Below are 19,911 nucleotides of genomic sequence, written 5' to 3'. Positions count from 1 at the left end.
GGGACAGGGAAGGAGAGAAACAGAGAGAGAGCATGTTAGAGAGTTAGTGCTAAGATTCTCTGTCCGGAGGGGCCTTGCCGGTAACGAGCCATTCTGGGCCACTTCTAGATAGAGCCCTCTGTGGGCTGATCCTGCCCTGTCTTCTGTGGGCTGATCCTGCCCTGTCTTCTGTGGACTGATCCTGCCCCTGTATTCTGTGGGCTGATCCTGCCTTGTCTTCTGTGGGCTGATCCTGACCCTGTCTTCTGTGGGCTGATCCTGACCCTGTCTTCTGTAGACTGATCCTGCCCTGTCTTCTGTGGACTGATCCTGCCCTGTCTTCTGTGGACTGATCCTGCCCTGTCTTCTGTGGACTGATCCTGCCCCTGTCTTCTGTAGACTGATCCTGCCCTGTCTTCTGTGGACTGATCCTGCCCCTGTCTTCTGTGGGCTGATCCTGACCCTGTCTTCTGTGGGCTGATCCTGCCCTGTCTTCTGTGGGCTGATCCTGCCCCTGTCTTCTGTGGGCTGATCCTGACCCTGTCTTCTGTAGACTGATCCTGCCTCGGTCCCCTGGGGACTATTCTGGCCCCTGCCCTGCTTTGAACATAAATACTAAAGGGAAGGCACATTGTGCTCCATCTCCTTGAGTGGAGGGTGAATCAGGAATAGTACAGCCGCTCACCCTCCCCCAGTTACCAGTTTTCTGTGCAGGTAATATACCATGTAGACAAAGCCATGTGTAATGAGCTGAATTTACTGCTGACCTTAAATTATGTGCGCTGGTGAGAAGATCTGCCTTTGTCTCTGTTTTTCTCACATGTTTCTCATGCATTTTACATCTTTATACCCCTGTAGCTCATGGGGAAGAACAAAAAGAAGAAGACAGTCACATAAATAAGGTCATGGCTTAGTCCTACTGTCATACTGAAACGTCTGTAAGTCATTCTGGATAAGAGCGTCTGCCAAATGTTGCAATTATAAATCTCAGGCGCGATGGCTATTGGTAGTGGTTAGCAACGTGGAACGTTCTTTTATATCTGGGTGGTTGTGGGTGTACTGAAGTGCCCAAATGAATCAAAACATTCAAAACTCAGGCTCAGAAAAACAAAATTTCATAAATTGTTTTTAGTCTAATGCCTAGACTTCTCATTGAGCTGCGTATAGAATGAGCCATTTAAACACAGTGCAGCTAAAGTTGATTGTTTTTTAATTAATTCAGTACAGTCCTGTGTATTTGTAATTCTCACCATTGTGCATGTCCCCTTTCTGGGTACTGATGACCTCAGGCTGAATCCTTCACACGCTGTTGTTGACTCTGGACTGGTCCGCTACAGGCTGTACTGTAACAGGCAGAGATATTTCCATCCAAACCTGCCTGCCACTATTTTCCGCAAATGTACTTGTAATCGAATGGCATATGGAACCAGTCACACTTCTAATATTTCCTCTTTGCTTTTTTTTTTTCTTGTTTCATGTTTTGCATGGCCCTCCCTCTCATGCATATGTATGAGGGATGGAAACACATTTCACACGTTTTTTGTTTTTTGTTTTTTCCACACAGTATAGGCATAAACTGTGTTTTTACATTAACATTACTATGTAATGCTTGCTTTTTTCAGGTGGATCCCCGCACAGTATGTGTGTGTGAGTGTGTGTATGTGTGTGTGCGCATGTACAAAAAATGAAATCAACCATTAACTACTGCCATTGAAAATATAAGAGGCACAGACATATCTTGGGCAAGTGCACAGTCTTGCCGTCTACTTCATAGTAGGGGACCGCATAGGGTCAAACAACGATCACCACCATCTCAGGAAGCATTCATATGTGTAAAAGTCGTTCTCTGTCCTTGAAATGTAACACCTCTAATCAACAAAGGTGCTGTATATCCTTTTGGACATATTCAGAACAGTTGTTTCCTGTTGATATTTTAAACGTGAATAAAGAATCAAATATAGTAGCATGTTTGTGTGTGTATGTGTGTGTCTGAGTCAGAGTCCATGTGCGAGTTTGTGCGCACAGATCCACAAAGCGATTGCACGCCTTTAATCATAATGTCCAAGCATAACCTTTGACCCCCTTGGCGAGCGGAGGATGAGAGCAGGACTCAGTACCAGATCCCGCGCTCAGAGCGCTCTGTTCTGACAGCTGCACTCTGTTCCACTGATATTGAGCCCTTGATATTTAGCAGTGAGGAGCAGTGAAGTGTCATATATAAGCATTTACACTGCGGTGTGGTCCAGTACAGCAGCGTGCATGCCTGCATCACAAAGGTTAAGTGAACTCTCACATTTAAATGGACGTGCAAGGACAGAGGCTTATTCAGGCGTGATTTAACATGACACAGGCGTGATTTAACACCGACGTAGACAGTGGAACCTTACTGTACACGTGCACACACAGTGTAACCTAATAGCACACACAAAAACAATGTAGCAGAGTTTTACACACTCAAACGTAGTACAACATTTGTAGATTATTGTACGCAAACACAGTAGTAGCAGTGCTGTGCACATATAAACATGTAACATTATTGTACCAATGCAATACAATGTAACATTATTATGCACATGCAAACAGTGTAGCAGTGTTTCAGACACTGGAAGTGATTTCTAATCGTTTTTGTTTGTTTCTTTCTTTTCATATTTACTGCTGATTTTGCCCAGGTGTGTGTGTTTCACGCAACCAACATTCACCATGACTGTTACTGCGTGTGATTCAAGTGGCCAGCATCCACTATGACTGTTACTGTTGTGTTTTCTACCTTTTGAATTGAAGGTCACACTGTAGGTATCTGTTACATTATGCTGTGGCATTGTGTTTTGAATGCTGTCAGCACCAGTATAGTTTGTATTTCTTTATTTTCTACAGAGTCACATATATTTCTGCATTCTTCCCTGATTACTGCTTCTCAGCACAGAGTATTGTGTCTGCCCCCACAAGCTCCAGGTTTAATTAGAAATGTCCACAGACTTGCTTGGATCCTGAGAGAGATTGATGGTTAAATGGAGTAAAATCAATCCACGCTTTTATATTCAGCTTCCATCTTCTATATTCAGTTACTACACCGCTGCAGTTAAATCCAATAGAGCATTGTCTGCTGCAGTACCGCATTCGTCCACTAGGGGCTCAGTGAAACCTCATGGCTGTAGATTACTTAAAGTGGGGTGAATCTGGAAAATGCTTTTTGCTCTGGGATGGAGCTGTAGCCACATGCCTAATATGAGCTATCTGTCAAAGACAGAAATAGAAATTACACACACACACACACACACACACACACACACACACACACACACACACACACACACACACACAGTGTACAGCAGAGAGGCAATCAGAGGGATGTAAACTGTGATTACATTTTGAGACTGACTTTCATTTACAGAGCCTCTGAAGTATTCAGCCCAAAGCCTTCCTGTCTTGTGGTCTCTCTCATGCCGTTGAAAGAACTTCTTTTGCATGTCCTGGCCTGTGTAGAAGCAGAAATGCCATGAGAGAATCCGAATGAATGATAGGAACACGGCTGTTTATCAGACACAGTGAAAGCACAAACATTTTTCACTGAAAAATGTCAATTAGTTACAATTTTTATTTTTATAACATGTATATGGTACAAAAGTCAAGACATCTAATGTCACATTTTGCTAGTTTGGCTTATTGGCCTGTTGCACACATTCGTGTTCTGGGCCCATGTCGGTGCCAGAGGAGCCCAGCGTGCAGCTCCCACAAAAGCCCTGGCTTACTCCATCCACTGTGGGTTAAAAGTGCACACTGCCTTGAGCAAAGCTCAGAAGAGTGAACCTGAACATGAATTATGATGCCAGATAACATTAATGGAACTCTCCATATTTGTAGCCTTGGCAACTAATGCAGCACATTTTCTAACCGCTCCCTCTCCCTCTCTCACTCCCTCTCTCCCCCTCTATCTTTCTCTCTTTCCCCTCTCTCTTTCTCTGCCCCTCTGTCTTCCTTTCTCTCTCTATCTGCCCTCTCTCCTTCTCTGTCTGTCTCTCTTTTTGTCTCTCGCTGTTCTGTTTCTCACTTACTGTCTCTCTCTCTCTCTCTCTCTCTCTCTCTCTCTCTCTCTCTCTCTCTCTCTCTCTCTCTCGCTGTCTCTCTCTCTTTCTCTTGCTGTCTCTGTCTCTCAGTCTGGTGGCCACGAAGGATCCTGAGAGCCCTCGGGGGAGAGCGATGCCCATGTCTCCCTCTGATTTCCTGGACAAGCTCATGGGACGAACCTCAGGCTACGATGCTAGAATTCGGCCTAACTTTAAAGGTTCGGTCAAGCTAACCACGGCCCTACAGATCAGCTCTCCACTCATACTCTCTTTCAGACTTTATAATGCCACGTTTCTGCTGTGTTCAAGCAGAAGCAGGCATAGTCATTTTTAAAGGAACCCTGGCCAAATCAGCTCAAATCCAGCCCATCTGATTACGGAGCCAATCAGAGGCCAGTTCCACACCGCAGAACATGCATATTCATAAGATAGCAGAGGGAAAATCAGTTAAAATATATTCTTGCTAATAGTTGAGCTGCTGTGCATCTGCAGTCCTTTCGAAGCACTGTGCCAAAGGTGGTCTCACAGAACATAAGACTGTTCTAGAGAGAAACACTCAATGCGCAAAGCTCATTAAGGTTGGCTGTCCAGGGTAATGCAGGGCTGCCCCTGGCTAGAACACGGGCCCCGGCTAGGTCAGGCTGCAGAGATGTGTGTGTGCTAAACCAGTGTTCCATGTTCACAGCTGTGCCGTGGGACAGGGGAGATGGAGAACTACTGGTGCATTCAGTCGAATCGCCTCACATTAGTCCAACACTCCTCTGCCCTGTTTATCCCAGCTGTGCCTGAGGGGGCTAGACAGCACTCGGTCAAAGGCCACTGAATATTACAGCGCTCCTGTCTTTGGCCAGGCCTGTATACAGCGGCCTTACATAGCAGGACAAAGAAACAGGGCATGCTGATTTATTGTTACTTTCCACACAGTAATAATAACAGGTAGAAAATGCCATTATATGTTCTTCATAGTGTTGTCCCATTGGTTCTTTGTCATGCAGGCCACAGAATAATAAGTAAATGTGAAAACCTGCGATGTAGTTACAGTGCTGTGCTCCTATATGGTCTTATCAAAATAATGAGCTTCTGGGTGTGTGGGGAGGGTTGAAGAACAAAAATGGGACCAATGTGTAATTATTACTTCTAGCTGCCTTACGAGCTAATTACACTCATCTCTGACTGTAGGTCCTCCTGTGAATGTGACATGCAACATTTTCATCAACAGTTTTGGCTCTATCGCAGAGACGACGATGGTGCGTATTCCTATACTTTTCTTGTGCCATGGTGGTGTAATGCATGGTTTCCTTGGGTACATCCTTACACTGTGCCCCCACGGCACCCCAAAGCAGTAAACAGCAGCACTGACCTTAGCTCTGTGGGGCTCAATAACACGGAGAGAATATGAGCCAGAGCTGCTGGTAGCGAGGCCAGCAGTGCAGGGAGATGGCACCCAGCCTGCCCAGCTGGGGATTCCCTCTGGCAGCCCCAGGACTGGTGGCATGCAGTGCTCAGACCACACCACATCCTGACCCCATACACAACCATGTCACTCTCACCACACACTCCTGTCACGCTCACCACACACAAATATCACTCTCACCACACACACCTGTCACGCTCACCACACACTCCTGTCACTCTCACCACACACAACTGTATCACTCTCATAACATACAACCATGTCACTCTCACCACACACACCTGTATCACTCTCACCACACACACCTGTATCACTTTCACAACATACAACCATGTCACTCTTGCCGCACACACCTGTCACTGTCACCACACACACCTGTATCAATTTCACCACACACACCTGTATCACTCTCACCACACACACCTGTATCACTTTCACAACATACAACCATGTCACTCTTGCCGCACACACCTGTCACTGTCACCACACACACCTGTATCAATTTCACCACACACACCTGTATCACTCTCACCACACACACCTGTATCACTTTCACAACATACAACCATGTCACTCTTGCCGCACACACCTGTCATTGTCACCACACACACCTGTATCACTCTCACCTGTATCACTCTTCTGGCCAGCTGCTGATCCCCAGGTAATACAAGCTTTTTTTTTTTTTTTCTAGTAATGTCCTACTTCATAGCAGTATTTTATTACAGTCATATAACCTTTGCCTAATATTTCCTGTGGAGATTTAAGATTCTGGAAAGTCAAAAGTGTTACATAAGTAAAGATGATTGTTATTTTTATTGCTAGAATTTTCTTATGATCATAGCCCAGTGCTTCAGGTCCTGCTCCTGGGAACAGTTCGTGCGCATCTGACCTGACAGGTTAATTAGAGCACATTAAGGAGATAGTGGGGATCTTAGCTGAGGTCTGATCAGAAGGGAAAAATGGCAGAAGCGTTATCCCTGCACAGTCCTGCTGAGGGCGCTCTCGGGTCACAGGGATAGTGTTTCAGACAAACTTCTGCCACAAAAAATCAACAATAAACAGAGGTTTGGATATGTTTTTAGGAGTATTGCCGATTCTCTCTTGCACACACACACTCACACACAGACATACATATGTGTGTGCATACTCACACACAAACACACACTTATGTACACACAGATAAGCGTGTCAGTGGCCGAAGCAATTTTGCTGCAAATTTAATTTCATAACAACACCCTGGCACACCATACCACACCACACACACACACACACACACACACACACACACACAAATACAATAATAGACTGACCTACACTCGTACACACATACAGCTACACATAGACACATACATACAAACACCCATACACAGACATGCATATATGTGTGCACACTCACACATAAGCGCACACTTATGTAGACACAGATAAGCGTGTCAGTGGCCAAAGCAATTTTGCTGCTAATTTAATTTAATAACACCCTGGCACACCACACACACACACACACACAGATACAATAACAGACTGACATACACTCGTACACACATACAGCTACACATAGACACACACATACAAACACCTATACACCTATGTATACACACGTTTTAATTACACATGTGATATAAATACATTACTGAAACAATAGTGCATTTGTACATTGCTGAATATGAGTTGACTATTAGGTGATTATGTTTTGATATGTCTGCATATTAAAGACATATTCAAAGCTCATGTGTATACTTGTTTACCCTGTGGTACTTCTATGAAAGAAGTGATGTGAAAAGGTGAAGTCAGTTGTAGTTGTAACAGAGTGGCTCTCTCCTTTACTGAACTGAAATCTGCTGGGGGGGAAATCCCAAGTAGCACATTTGGATTAAATAACATTGTTATTAGCTACTTGTTTGGCAAGAAGACAGGAGAATGTTGGTCTAGTGAGTGGATGAGACAATAACCCAACGTAACTAACAGATGCAGCATTTTTGAAGGTTTGTTTTCATTTTCAATAATTGTTCCATTTACATGTTTTGTTTTGTCTGATAAAACCTTTTTTCCAAGAATTTTCCATGTAATTTCTTTATAGAGACTTTGATAAACACATTCAGGTCACTGTGCACATGTTTTATTGGTGAACTTACAAGCTGTGCTTTTATCAAAGATTGAGTGGATATTTTAAAGATCTGTTCTTAAAAAAGAACATAACATCGGGGATCAGAATGAATCAGATATGGATCAGACATGGCTCAATCATTGATCAGACATTGACCAGACATGGATCAGACATGAACCTGTGTTTCTGAGAACTGACCAGGAGTCTGAGTGCCACTGGTCAGATCTGATAGGCAAAGAGTGTTAATGAACGTGCCTCACACTTTATGTCTGCAGAATTTTCTTATGGAGGTTATCCTATTATCCTGAATTTTCAGTGTGAACCTTAATCCTGAGAGTTGTTGCTGAATGCTGCTGTTTGATTGATCAAGCTGGTCCTCACAAAATCCCAGCTGTGCTTACCAACATAGATGCTTATTTCTAACAGTGCTGTTTGAGGTGATTCCTGGGCGTCTTCTATGCCCAAATGCTCCTCCACAGCATGGAGTAGTAGCGCTTAATCTATAATCGAATCTTTGATCTAGAAATGAATGTTACTTGACTGATTGATGGAGTACTGGCCTAAGGCTGCCCACACTGTATTCTAATTTTAAAAGATGACCCTAAAATCGTCTTGGCTGGTTCAAATCAGAACCACCAGACATAATATATAACTCCCCTGAACAGATTTGTAGACGTTCTGTACCCCTCATAAAAAATGATGATCCCTGCCTTAAGGTAGTCCTCTATGTCTTATTATAGGGTCTGAAAGCTCCATATTTCTGTAATCACACTCTCAGTGACCTCCTGGAGATGTAATCTTGCTCTGAGATGAATGCACTAGTTTCTCACCAAGAGAGCACGTCCTGTGTCAGCCAGCTTCTGTGTGGTGTGTGGAGGAGACTGGGATCCAGTATAGGTCCCACTGTAATCTGGGGACCAGGACGGGACCCGCAGTAAACTGGGGTCCAGGACGGGTCCCGCTATAATCTGGGGTTCAGGACGGGTCGCGCTGTAATCTGAGGTCCAGGATGGGTTCCGCAGTAAACTGGGGTCCAGGACGGGTCCCGCTATAATCTGGGGTCCAGGACGGGTCGCACTGTAATCTGTGAGAGGGATGTGTTACATGCAGCTCACAAAGAACTTGAATACTCACATGAGCATTCAAAGAGAATGTCAGGAGAGCATCCGGTTCGCAGTGTGATACCCAGAGCGTAATGAAGCTCTCTCCCCAGAAAATACTTGTTTGTTGCCTTCTGCATCTGTTGTCCAGTACTCCATCAATAAGATATTGCATGTGTGAAACAGGACAAGAAGCGGCACAGGCTCAGTGGCCTTCATCATCATCGCACACTTCACTCTAGAGTGTTAGGTACGTGAGCACAGTCGTTGATGAGACAGAAATCAGACAGGCTAGTTCCATCAAGCCGCTACCCGCATTTCAGCAGGATCCCATGGGTCTGTCCGAGAATGGCCTGTTTATAAAAGAACACAAGGCAGCAAGAGGTCTCTTTCTCCCACAATTAACTGCTGGAAGTCACTCTCCCAGACACACGCAGTTGTCAAACATAGTTCTGTCAGTGCTTTGTAATGGATGGAAATTGACAGAATTTTCCACAAACCCAATCAGGCTGTCTCCCCAACTCACCACGTAATGCTCTGCTCAATTCGCTTGAGTGATGTTTTCCACTTTTCTTCTCTCTAATCTGGCATGGAGTTTACCAGTGATTTTCATAAAGGAGGCATAGTATCATCCACTAACCACGGGACTTGGTTCCTCCAGCAAACAGCTAGATTTAAAATCACAGCGACAGTAGTGATACTGCTCCTAGACACCAGAGGTCCTCGTCCCCAGAATTTTAGATGTCTCCTAAGTGACATCATCTGCACATGTTCCTTATCTTCCCCTCATTATCCGCTCTATAAATACTTCTCTCATCCCTTCACTCTTTGAAAAGCTTTGTCAGGGCTTTCTTTGGCTGTGTGGTATGCCTGCTCACTGCTGGTCTGGTATTTTTCTTTTGGCCCTGGACATGTAGGTGTTTTTTTTTGGTATTGCCTCTGGTGTGTTTGCATTGGACCCTTTCTGTGGTTTACAGCTTTTCTTCTCCCTGCTCTCCTGGTGGTGTTTTCGATTGTATGTGTGCCTTTGCCTGCACTGTTCCTTCCCTATCCTGATTGGTGCCTGCCCTGCTCTTCCCTATCCTGATTGGTGCCTGCCCTGCTCTTCCCTATCCTGATTGGTGCCTGCCCTGCTCTTCCCTATCCTGATTGGTGCCTGCCCTGCTCTTCCCTATCCTGATTGGTGCCTGCACTGTTCCTTCCCTATCCTGATTGGTGCCTGCACTGTTCCTTCCCTATCCTGATCGGTACCTGCACTGTTCCTTCCCTATCCTGATCGGTACCTGCACCGTTCCTTCCCTATCCTGATTGGTGCCTGCACTGTTCCTTCCCTATCCTGATTGGTGCCTGCACTGTTCCTTCCCTGTCCTGATTGGTGCCTGCACTGTTCCTTCCCTATCCTGATTGGTGCCTGCACTGTTCCTTCCCGATCCTGATTGGTGCCTGCACTGTTCCTTCCCTATCCTGATTGGTGCCTGCACTGTTCCTTCCCTGTCCTGATTGGTGCCTGCACTGTTCCTTCCCTATCCTGATTGGTGCCTGCACTGTTCCTTCCCTGTCCTGATTGGTGCCTGCACTGTTCCTTCCCTGTCCTGATTGGTGCCTGCACTGTTCCTTCCCTATCCTGATTGGTGCCTGCACTGTTCCTTCCCTATCCTGATTGGTGCTTGCCCTGTTCCTTCCCTGTCCTGATTGGTGCTTGCCCTGTTCCTTCCCTGTCCTGATTGGTGCCTGCACTGTTCCTTCCCTATCCTGATTGGTGCCTGCACTGTTCCTTCCCTGTCCTGATTGGTGCCTGCACTGTTCCTTCCCTATCCTGATTGGTGCTTGCCCTGTTCCTTCCCTGTCCTGATTGGTGTCTGCCTCTTTTGCCCTTACCCATTTTTCTGTGTATTATACCTGTCTGTCTCTAATGTTAAACGTAGATTTTCGGCTGGTTTTTGTTAGACCTTTTGTATTAATTAGAATTCTGAAATGTAAAATGCTACCAAAGTGAGAGAGAAAGGCTTTCAAAGGATCTCCGAGTGGAATGTCACACATCATCTCTGGTAATACATCTACACTCTGCGGGCACTGTTGCCCAAAGCAGCTGACATTTACTGGGTCAGTCGATGTGGAACTGCCAGGGGTTAAGGACCTTGCACAAGGGCAGTGTGGCAGCAGCCATTAGCTGAGACTGAGCCCACGACCCGCCCCTCGAGTCAGAGCTAAAAGAGCCCACAATGGAGGGTATTGTTTATTGCACTTCTAGGTATCAGCATTGATCCCTGTATTTCAACAGCATTCTAGTTCATTGGTATATTGGACTCTAACCTACTGGCTAGGATGTATTCTATGAGTACATTTGTAAGTCGCTCTGGATAAGAATGCCTGCCAAATGCCATAAATGTACATGTAAATGTGCTTCTGTAATGTATATATCACAGCCCAATGAGAATTCATAAGGTACAAATTCAAGATTACACTTGGTGATTTTTTTTATTTATTTTTTTTGTCTCAAAACAGCTTTCTTACACTATAAACACTATAAGATATGTATGTGATTTGTACACTATGTATAATCTCAGTCATTGGATTGGAAACATACTGTTTTTGTAATAAATATTCCTTATCACCCAATATTCGTAGCAGGGGACGCAAGTTCATGACTGAAATACATTGCCTGCCATTTTTAAAGAACCTTCATTTATAATTTAACAAGAGTGTATTCACTGTGGTTGAAGGTTTGGAATGGCCTGGAAAGAGAAACCCGCTCTTGTAAACTTGTAAAGCGATCGTGCTAAACGTCCAGCGTGATGAGCTCCAAATGCGGCTGAGTCCTGTTCGGTCTGTGGCAGGCTCGTTTGTAGCAACGTTAAATCTCCCATTACGTGTGATTTAGGAGCCTGTCCTTGCCTCTCTGCTCTGCTCTTCAGCTTTCTGTCTGCTTTGACTGATGCTAAGATGGGGTTCTCCTCACAGGATTACCGCGTGAACATCTTCCTGCGGCAGCAGTGGAACGACCCTCGGCTGGCGTACAGCGAGTATCCGGACGATTCCCTGGATCTGGACCCGTCCATGCTGGACTCCATCTGGAAGCCTGACCTGTTCTTCGCCAACGAAAAAGGGGCAAACTTTCACGAAGTCACCACGGACAACAAGCTCTTGAGAATATTCAAAAATGGCAACGTCCTGTACTCTATAAGGTTTTCCTCACTTATCCTGTGTCCTGTAAGCCTCTCCTGTGTCCTGTACTGTAAGCTTCTGCTGTGTCCTGAAAGCCTCTCCTGTGTCCTGTACTGTAAGCCTCTCCTGTGTCCTGTAAGGATCTCCTGTGTCCTGTCACACTCCCAACTCTGGACTCTTAAAACACGAGCCGTGATGTCCCAGTGACCCAAATCTAATTTAAAGTAACCATAAATCTAGCCAGTGCTCTCCTATGTGAGCACGCTTGCTATTATCGTCCTTATACTACCAGGAGCTTACTGTAGTCCTGAGTACTGAGTGTGAGACCGCATCAGTCCTGAGTGACATCATTCCCCGTCACCTATCAACCACCCGCACGTCTCTGGCATGCCCGTGTTGGCAGAGAATACCAAGCAGCAGACGTGATGGGGCAGGCTTCGAGCAGGAGCACAGGGGAGTCGTTGAGTTAAACACAAGCCTGTGAGGGATTACGATAGATGACGGAGGATTCGGTCTGACAGGCGTCCCAGTGACAGCCTTAGTGGGAGCGCGAAATGTAGAGGCAGAAATGACAAAAGACAGAGTGAGAATCAGACCCAGAGTCAGAAATCCACCGTGAGGGAGAAAGACGAGGAGAGACAGTTTTAAAATGCATCTTTGCTCTGAGATGTTCTTTTAAACTGTTTGGAACAAACTATCAGTGCTTTCATTTGGCTTTGTGACTCTGATAAACTTGCTGATAAAGCTGAGACGATTGGAAATATCTCATCATTTTAGGACGGATATTAAAGAAGTTGTTTCCTTTCCATCATATCTTTTTCCACTGGCATACTTAGTTGTTATAGTTTTATATTTATCTAAGGTTTGATGTATTTTTGTTAAATATTATAAAGAACCTTTACATAGATATCTGTAAATAAATCAATGTAGGTCTTGTTTTACTTCACCTTTTGAAGTGCTTTGGAAAATTGTACAATGGTGATAAAGTGGTAGAAATTGAATGAGAGCGTGACACAAAGTCAGAGAGCCAATACTCCGCCCTGCTTGGGAGCACTGAGCTTAGAGCAGCTCGCAGCAGGGCATGCCCGGATCTGAAGCCTCGCTTTGGTGCAGATGAGGCATAAGGGTGGCTGGACTGTTTCTACCCAGTGACCCCCAACCTCTGCACTGGGTTTGGTGGGCAGGCTGTATTGCCTTCTTTGATATGTACATTTTTATATGTACGTTTTTTCCAGGTTGACTCTGATACTCTCATGCCCCATGGATCTGAAGAACTTTCCCATGGATGTGCAGACGTGTATTATGCAGCTGGAGAGCTGTGAGTAACAGAGACTCTCTCTTTCTCTGTGTGTGTTTGTGTGTGTGTGTGTGTGGGGGGGGGGGGGGTCACATAAACATTTGTTTTGGCACTTTGATGCCATCCCGGATGGGGTAGTTCTCACCTCACAATCTTATTTCATAGTGCTCTGTTGCTTATGCGTCGACCTCAGGGGGGTTTTGTTTCTACACCACATATCTGACGATGAGAGTGCCGTTCCTTTCTAGAAGCGTTTCCAAGCTACCTGTGTGCTGGAGCTCTACCCCATTATCTTAGATTTACTTTGATCCTATTGGATGGTTTAACTACTAAAAGCTCCACAGCTTCAGATGAAACCCGGGAGCCATGTAAAACAGCCCTATTGACTTTATGGCGAGTTTGATGACAACGTACACTGTTTCCACACTGAACAGGGTTTGGGGGGGGGCTCTTCTCTCCACTGTTTGTATAAATGCCTGTGGATTTTAGGTGGCAGTAGTTCTCGAGTAGTTCTGCTGCTCTCTGTCGCAGACACGCTCTGTGCCCTCTTTGAGATTAGTAATCCCTGAGATTAGTCATTAGTAAGTGTCTGAAGTTTGTTTCTACACAGGAGATCCCAGATCTCTGCAGATATTTTTATATATATATATATATATATATATATATATATATATATATATATATATATATATATATAAACTGTATATAATTTATAATATTATTGCGCAGATTGAGCAGGTCAAATATAAAGTGCAGTTTGAAGAAGTCTTTAAAGTGAGGTACTTATCCAAAGTGATTTCCAACTCTCTGCCCCACCCCACATCCGCACACACGCGGAAGACGATCTAAATGGTTGGCCGAGCTAAAAAAAGAAAGCAGAGATTTCTCCTAATTATGGCTGCCATCATTTATTTAAACATTTCTGCACACCCTCTCCGTTCCAGCCCAGCTTGCCCTGGGGGTATTTTTGCTGGCACGGTTTAATGCTTTGAGAGATAGCTCCTCTTCATCTGTGGGCCTTGCTCGGGTTTCCCGTGCAGCGCACTCGGCCAAACCTCCTGGCGCAGACGACGCCAGGACGTAATCCGAGGAGAATATGGACTCTTCACAGGACAACGCAAAGACGAGGAGTAATGGCTAAGATAATTTGGCGTTCTAATTTGATGTTATTCATATGCTTTAATTCTTTGCCTAAAGAATGCATCAGTCATGTGACTGTGTTGATGGAAATGCGTGTTGACGAACTTGTCACAGTAAACCAGAGGGAACTATGCATGCGGAGAAGCTGCAGAATGGAACTCCTCTGCGGTGGGTGATATGCAGCTCTGATCTTCAGGTTCCTCCAGGACGTCTGTGCAGTCATGTATTTTGGGTTAAAGTAATGTTTTTACGTTTCCGTTGAAGTCTGTATTTTAAATGAGGAAGGCTGTAGACAGTTCTACGCGGTTTTCTTTAGGACTGATATTTAAGTCCTCAGCTGTGTGCTGGTTAAAGAACCAGTAGAATCGTTTTGCCTACATCACATATATTATTCCCAGTGGGAAAGCATTAGGTCTTGTAACACCTTTTAGAATAGTAAAAAAAAAAAGATTTGTCAAAATAAGTGTCTTCTGCAATGCTTTGGCATTTTCTCCTGTCTCTGCAGTTGGATACACGATGAACGATCTAATCTTCGAGTGGCAGGAAAGTGGACCCGTGCAGGTTGCCGAGGGACTGACCCTTCCACAGTTCATCCTGAAAGAAGAATCTGACCTCAGATACTGCACCAAACATTACAACACAGGTATGAATTACATGCACATAATCTGATAGAAAGCCTCATCCAGAAGGACTTGCATATATTTGAGTATGACAAGTACAGATCCTCCCTGGAAATTGAACCTTGGTGTAACTAGAATCTTGTGTTCCCTGCTTTACCATGTATGTATGTGTACAGAAACACGTAAACACATAACACTGTGTAAAAGTCTTAGGCCAACGTTAGATTTGTTATTTTAGCAAGGGTATAATTACCTTTATCTAATTATTTCTCTTTGTGTCTCTTTTATTAAGACAGAAAATACAGGAAATGTGTATATACAGTTTAAAAAAAACAAACATCAATTTTGGAACAAAATGGCTTCTATGGGCAAAAGTCAGTATCTTGATCTTTCTTTGGGAGACGGTTTTCTGAAGGAATCTTCTGGTACCATTCCATTCAGATTCCATTGCATTTAGGATTAAGAGATCCGGGTTCCTGCTATTGCTCAAGTGTAAGGGGAGGTCAAACTAAAGTCTTGCCGTTGTAGTCTATTGCCATTTTTTTTTTTTCAGATTTTTGTTTGTTTGTGTTTCTGTTTTTTAATACTGCATACAAATTTCCTGTATCTTCTGGCTGGATTCTAATAAGACTCTGAGAAATAATTATATATGGTCATTATACCATTAAAACAGCAAGTCTAATGGTGGCATAAGACTTTTGCACAATACTGCAATTCTGATCCCAGACACCAGCCACAAGTATTGGTCTGATGATTGGTTTAACACGTACAAATCTAATCTAATCTGGGATATCGGAGTACCCTGTGTAAGAGAATGCTGTAGATTAGAGTTTATAAAGTATGTCTGAGACACTAGGGATTGGGGGGGTTGGGGAAGAAAATTGCTGGATTTGGGGAAATGGGTGATTGGGCCACACTCAGGAACCACTTGTAGGAACAAATTAATTGCTAGCCATTTAACAGGATTTCCAATTCTGCTCTTGAGCCTGAACAAAGATTTAGGAGTGATACAGATCTGTCATGCAAATCATGTATGCCTATCCCCCACATAAAAATACTGTTTGGACTAATAAAAGATGTATATGCAGTGGTGTATTTCATTATCTTAAGGAAATGCGAGTTGGAATATAAAAATTAATCTACAAACTGAATTATGTTGAGATGGGCCTGATCCTGTTTGACACTAGTATTTAACTTCACAGTGCTGTTCTTTATTACAGTCTAAACAGTGGCAACTGCTCTTCATCTGATCTACTAAGGCATGACCCGCTATGTCCCTGCAGTGACCGCGCTACTCACCGACTCGGACGATGTACCATGACCAATTAGCCTTAGATTACAATTCGTCTACAGCATTTAAAGGTTTATGACGTTGGCATTGTCACTCTCCAGAGAAACATTCTCTGTTGCAGTGCACGACAGTGCATCCATACCTATCGTAACGCGTATTCTCTCCGATCTCCTTCCCCCCTCCCGGACCCGTCTTTCTATTTGAGTCATTTACTATCATATTTTGGTGAGATATGTTTTCAGTCTTCTTTAATATCAAACCATATCTTGTTTATGTAGGTGAGGATACAGGCAGCATAAAATATGTGAAATATTTGTTTCCCATACCTTAGTTACATTATTGTTTACGTAGTGATATTGATTCAATTTACTTATCTCTGAAAACAGGAAGGTTTCTCTAAGTCACTCACAGCTGTTTATTATTGTTTATTTATTTATTTATTTATTTTTATGAGTGACACAAATCAGAGACAGGGCTGACCTTATTGAGGCATTTATGAGGCATCAAATATGTTAATTCACAGTTCTCATGAACGCATGCTGACACTTTTTTGAACATAGAAGCAGTTGCTCAATCTGACATTGCACTGTCATACAAACTCACATTACAACAAAAGTCTGACACATTTAGCACGAACATGAAAATTCTCTTTCATGGGCCCGCTGAAAGTGACCGTCTGATGTGTGGTAATTTTTGCTGGACACGAGCCTTGTTCAGTACTTATTTACTACAGGAGGTTTGGGATTACACTACTCAGAGGGCTAGGCTCACCAGTATGCATGTCCTGTCATTCTTTCTGTTAATCTTAACTATGTTCTTCTGAGAAGTGAAAGCATATGTGCATAATTAGTGTTCACTGGAACATAACTGATGTACAGGGTGAGTTCCTCAAAGAATCAAACTCCCATCAGATTTTAAAAGCACATAAATATTAAATGTAACTTTAAGACCATAAATAATAGTACATGACTGTATTCAGTGATTCTTTGTTTCGGCGTGTACACATCTGGATCTGATATCTGTTTGGTTACCCCAAGTGTGAATGTGTGGTGCGTTATACACTGCACTTGTGCATTTTTCATAGCAGTGCACAAACACATGCTTAATTACATTCTCTCTGTTCAGTTTTTTTGTGGCTGTATTTCAGTCATAAGGAACGCATGACAGAGTGTGCATACAGATTTACTGTTCTGTGCAAATTCAACATCATATGCAGATTCTGAGTCATATGTAGATTAAGCATTTTATGCAGAATGAGAATCATATATCGATTCTACGTATTTATAAGGGTTAGTCATGAACATTACTGTACGAGCAGCTCCAGGCTTCACCGTTTCCTCTCCAAACCGTGTCAAAGCCTCTAAGATGTACAGACGGAAGCAGAGACATGCGCCTGATGGTCTTCCGTGCGCACGTGCTCGTATGTGTGGTGAATGAAGGAGATAGAGAGAGAGAGAGAGAGAGAGAGAGAGATTGATTCTGATAGTTCTGACAGGCGGGAAATCTTGGGCTGTCTGTATGAAGGTCTCTGCCTGCCCCTAAAGGGAGCTGGCTGTCACTCAGAGGCATCCCCCCCCAACCCCCACACACCTCTTAAAACATTCCTGGTGTAATTGAATCAATGTCAGCTTACTAAAAACATGCCGATATTGATCACACAATATGGAGACAGTGCTTTGCATAAGTGGATGGAAAATTATAAGGTGAGAAGCTAATTTACATCTCTGGCCATGAACGTAAATAAGATGAACCCATGGCAGCATGGTCTCATTCATTAGGCCAGCGGTTTATCACCTCTGTAGAGCTGAGGGCGGTGTGGAAGATTGCGCGCTTGCCAAGATGCCGTCCACAGCAGACTGCTGCTCAGTGGTCAATAACTGCTGCTGGACGTTAACATTTAAAATGAGGTTATGAGAGTGCATGCATCCATTTGCTCGTATCCCAATCAACCCAATCAGAGAATAATTTGCATATTGTGTAATCTGGCTAATGGCTTCGGGGCATGAAATTCATTCTTTCCTTCACCTGTGTTTGTAAGTTTCTAATTGCCACTCAGATTCCTCACCTGCCACAAACAATCCTCGCCTGCCACTCACAGTCCTCGCCTGCCACTCACAATCCTCGCCTGCCACTCACAGTCCTCGCCTGCCACTCACAGTCCTCGCCTGCCACTCACAGTCCTTGCCTGCCACTCAGAATCTTTACCTGACATTCAGAATTTTTCTCTTGTCCTTCTGAAATGCAGGTGGAGGTCTGAAGGTCTTGTGCCTACATTCATATTAGATGGATGACTAGTGAAACATTAGTTTTTTAACTAAGAAAATCAAATGTTAGCTAAATCACACACAGATTTACACACTGATTCTCCTGCATTTACAGCTGTTTTTGGAGAAATAAAAACAACCAAATCTGTTCTGTACTGTGTTTGATCATAGAAAATAGATCAGCAAGTAGATATACATATCAGTCTGTTTTCTCAGCATTTAACCACAGCACTTTCTTCATGCCATGGCTGGTTAGATTTAACCAAAAAATTAAAAAAAAATAGAGATTTATAAGAAGTGACTGAAGTTGTTCAGTTGTTCTGGACTTTTCTAAACTTTGAATGGGTTCTGTTCTGCTAAAGAAGGAGCAGTATTTGGCGTAAAAAAAGGCAGTAAAGAGCAATGCGTGTGAACATGCTGTACAGAAACCTTCTCTCACAATATGGCAGGCGACTTGACTGTTTATGTTTCAGTCTCCTTTTACAGCGTCAGCAGCTGTATCTGACAGGCAGGGCGGCGCTGTGCTGCACGGTGAGCAGTGAGGCATTAAACAGCTTCTGAGGTCTTAATTAGGCACAGACCCAGCAGATGCTCACTGAAGCAATTAATAGAGAGTAGAGAACCTGTAGGTGTGTGTGTGTGTGTGTGTGTGTGTGTGTGTGTGTGTGTGTGTGTGTGTGTGTGTGAGAGAGAGAGAGAGAGAGAGAGTGTGAGTGAATTTGTGTGAGGGACAGTGATGGTGCTTATGTGTGTTTCTCAGTGTCCATCAACTTTCAGCTGGGATTCAGGATCATGGTGTCACTATAGCCGATGTAGCTTTCATTACTGCAAACATCAGATTGCAATGTCTGTCGATGGGAAAGGGGAGAAAGAGGTTGTGTTAGTTAGTTTAGTGTTAGTTTAACACTGCATTATTTGGGACTGAGCTGCCAAAATAGACGATTTCTCTCACAGGGGATGAAATTCAGACTCATCCTGCCTTGAAGAGGTCTCTCTCTGCTTCTGGCAAGCGAACAAGTGATTTTTTTTTCTAGGATGTCTGACAGCACCCTGGTCTTTAATGAGCTCAGAGAAGTTTCCACACTGACATCCCTGTTATTTCATCAAACTGCACTCAAATTTAGCCTCATGGTTGACCTGTCCAGCTATATTATTACTTGAGGATGCCTAATCATCTGCAGATACAAGTTGGAGAGGTTTGAAATACAGCTGCGCCATGTGCCGTTTGCCATGGGTACCCCCACTGTGTACTACCCAGTTTGTTTGGCCAAGTCGTGGGGCAAGGTTGTATCACAGGGTAGCATGGCAGGGTCACAGAGGGTGGGGTCATTACATAGGGTCATAGGGGCACACGCCGAGTGTTCTCCTGCAAACATGTTGATCGAATTTGCCTTGTTTTCTCGAAACAGTCAGTGTGCAGCACAGAAATGTGCAGGCTGCTCTACTATCTTACTGTCAGCCATACTGGGTTTC

At 43.9% G+C, this 19,911-nt stretch overlaps 1 protein-coding gene across 5 annotated transcripts in view; it reads left to right on the top strand.

Annotated features, from left to right (window-relative positions):
- glra3 (glycine receptor, alpha 3) overlaps positions 1 to 19,911 on the top strand; it is a 47,208-nt gene that overhangs the window by 19,560 nt on the left and 7,737 nt on the right. For all 5 annotated transcript variants that reach the window (XR_014126438.1, XM_081724476.1, XM_081724475.1 and 2 more), the window contains 5 exons: positions 4,134 to 4,261; positions 5,223 to 5,290; positions 11,623 to 11,846; positions 13,062 to 13,144; positions 14,769 to 14,906. Coding sequence is in view for 4 of the 5 variants with exons in the window: in XM_027021014.3 (XP_026876815.1) it covers positions 4,134 to 4,261; positions 5,223 to 5,290; positions 11,623 to 11,846; positions 13,062 to 13,144; positions 14,769 to 14,906 (641 nt within the window). In the remaining variant the exon portion in view is untranslated. The remainder of the gene's footprint in view (positions 1 to 4,133; positions 4,262 to 5,222; positions 5,291 to 11,622; positions 11,847 to 13,061; positions 13,145 to 14,768; positions 14,907 to 19,911) is intronic.

The sequence above is a fragment of the Electrophorus electricus genome, chromosome 12, assembly GCF_041902795.1.
Source record: "Electrophorus electricus isolate QZ-2024a chromosome 12, ASM4190279v1, whole genome shotgun sequence".
Classification (NCBI taxonomy): Eukaryota; Metazoa; Chordata; class Actinopteri; order Gymnotiformes; family Gymnotidae; genus Electrophorus; species Electrophorus electricus.
The sequence above is the reverse complement of the archived record's forward strand: the minus strand, read 5'-3'. Positions and strand labels throughout refer to the sequence as shown.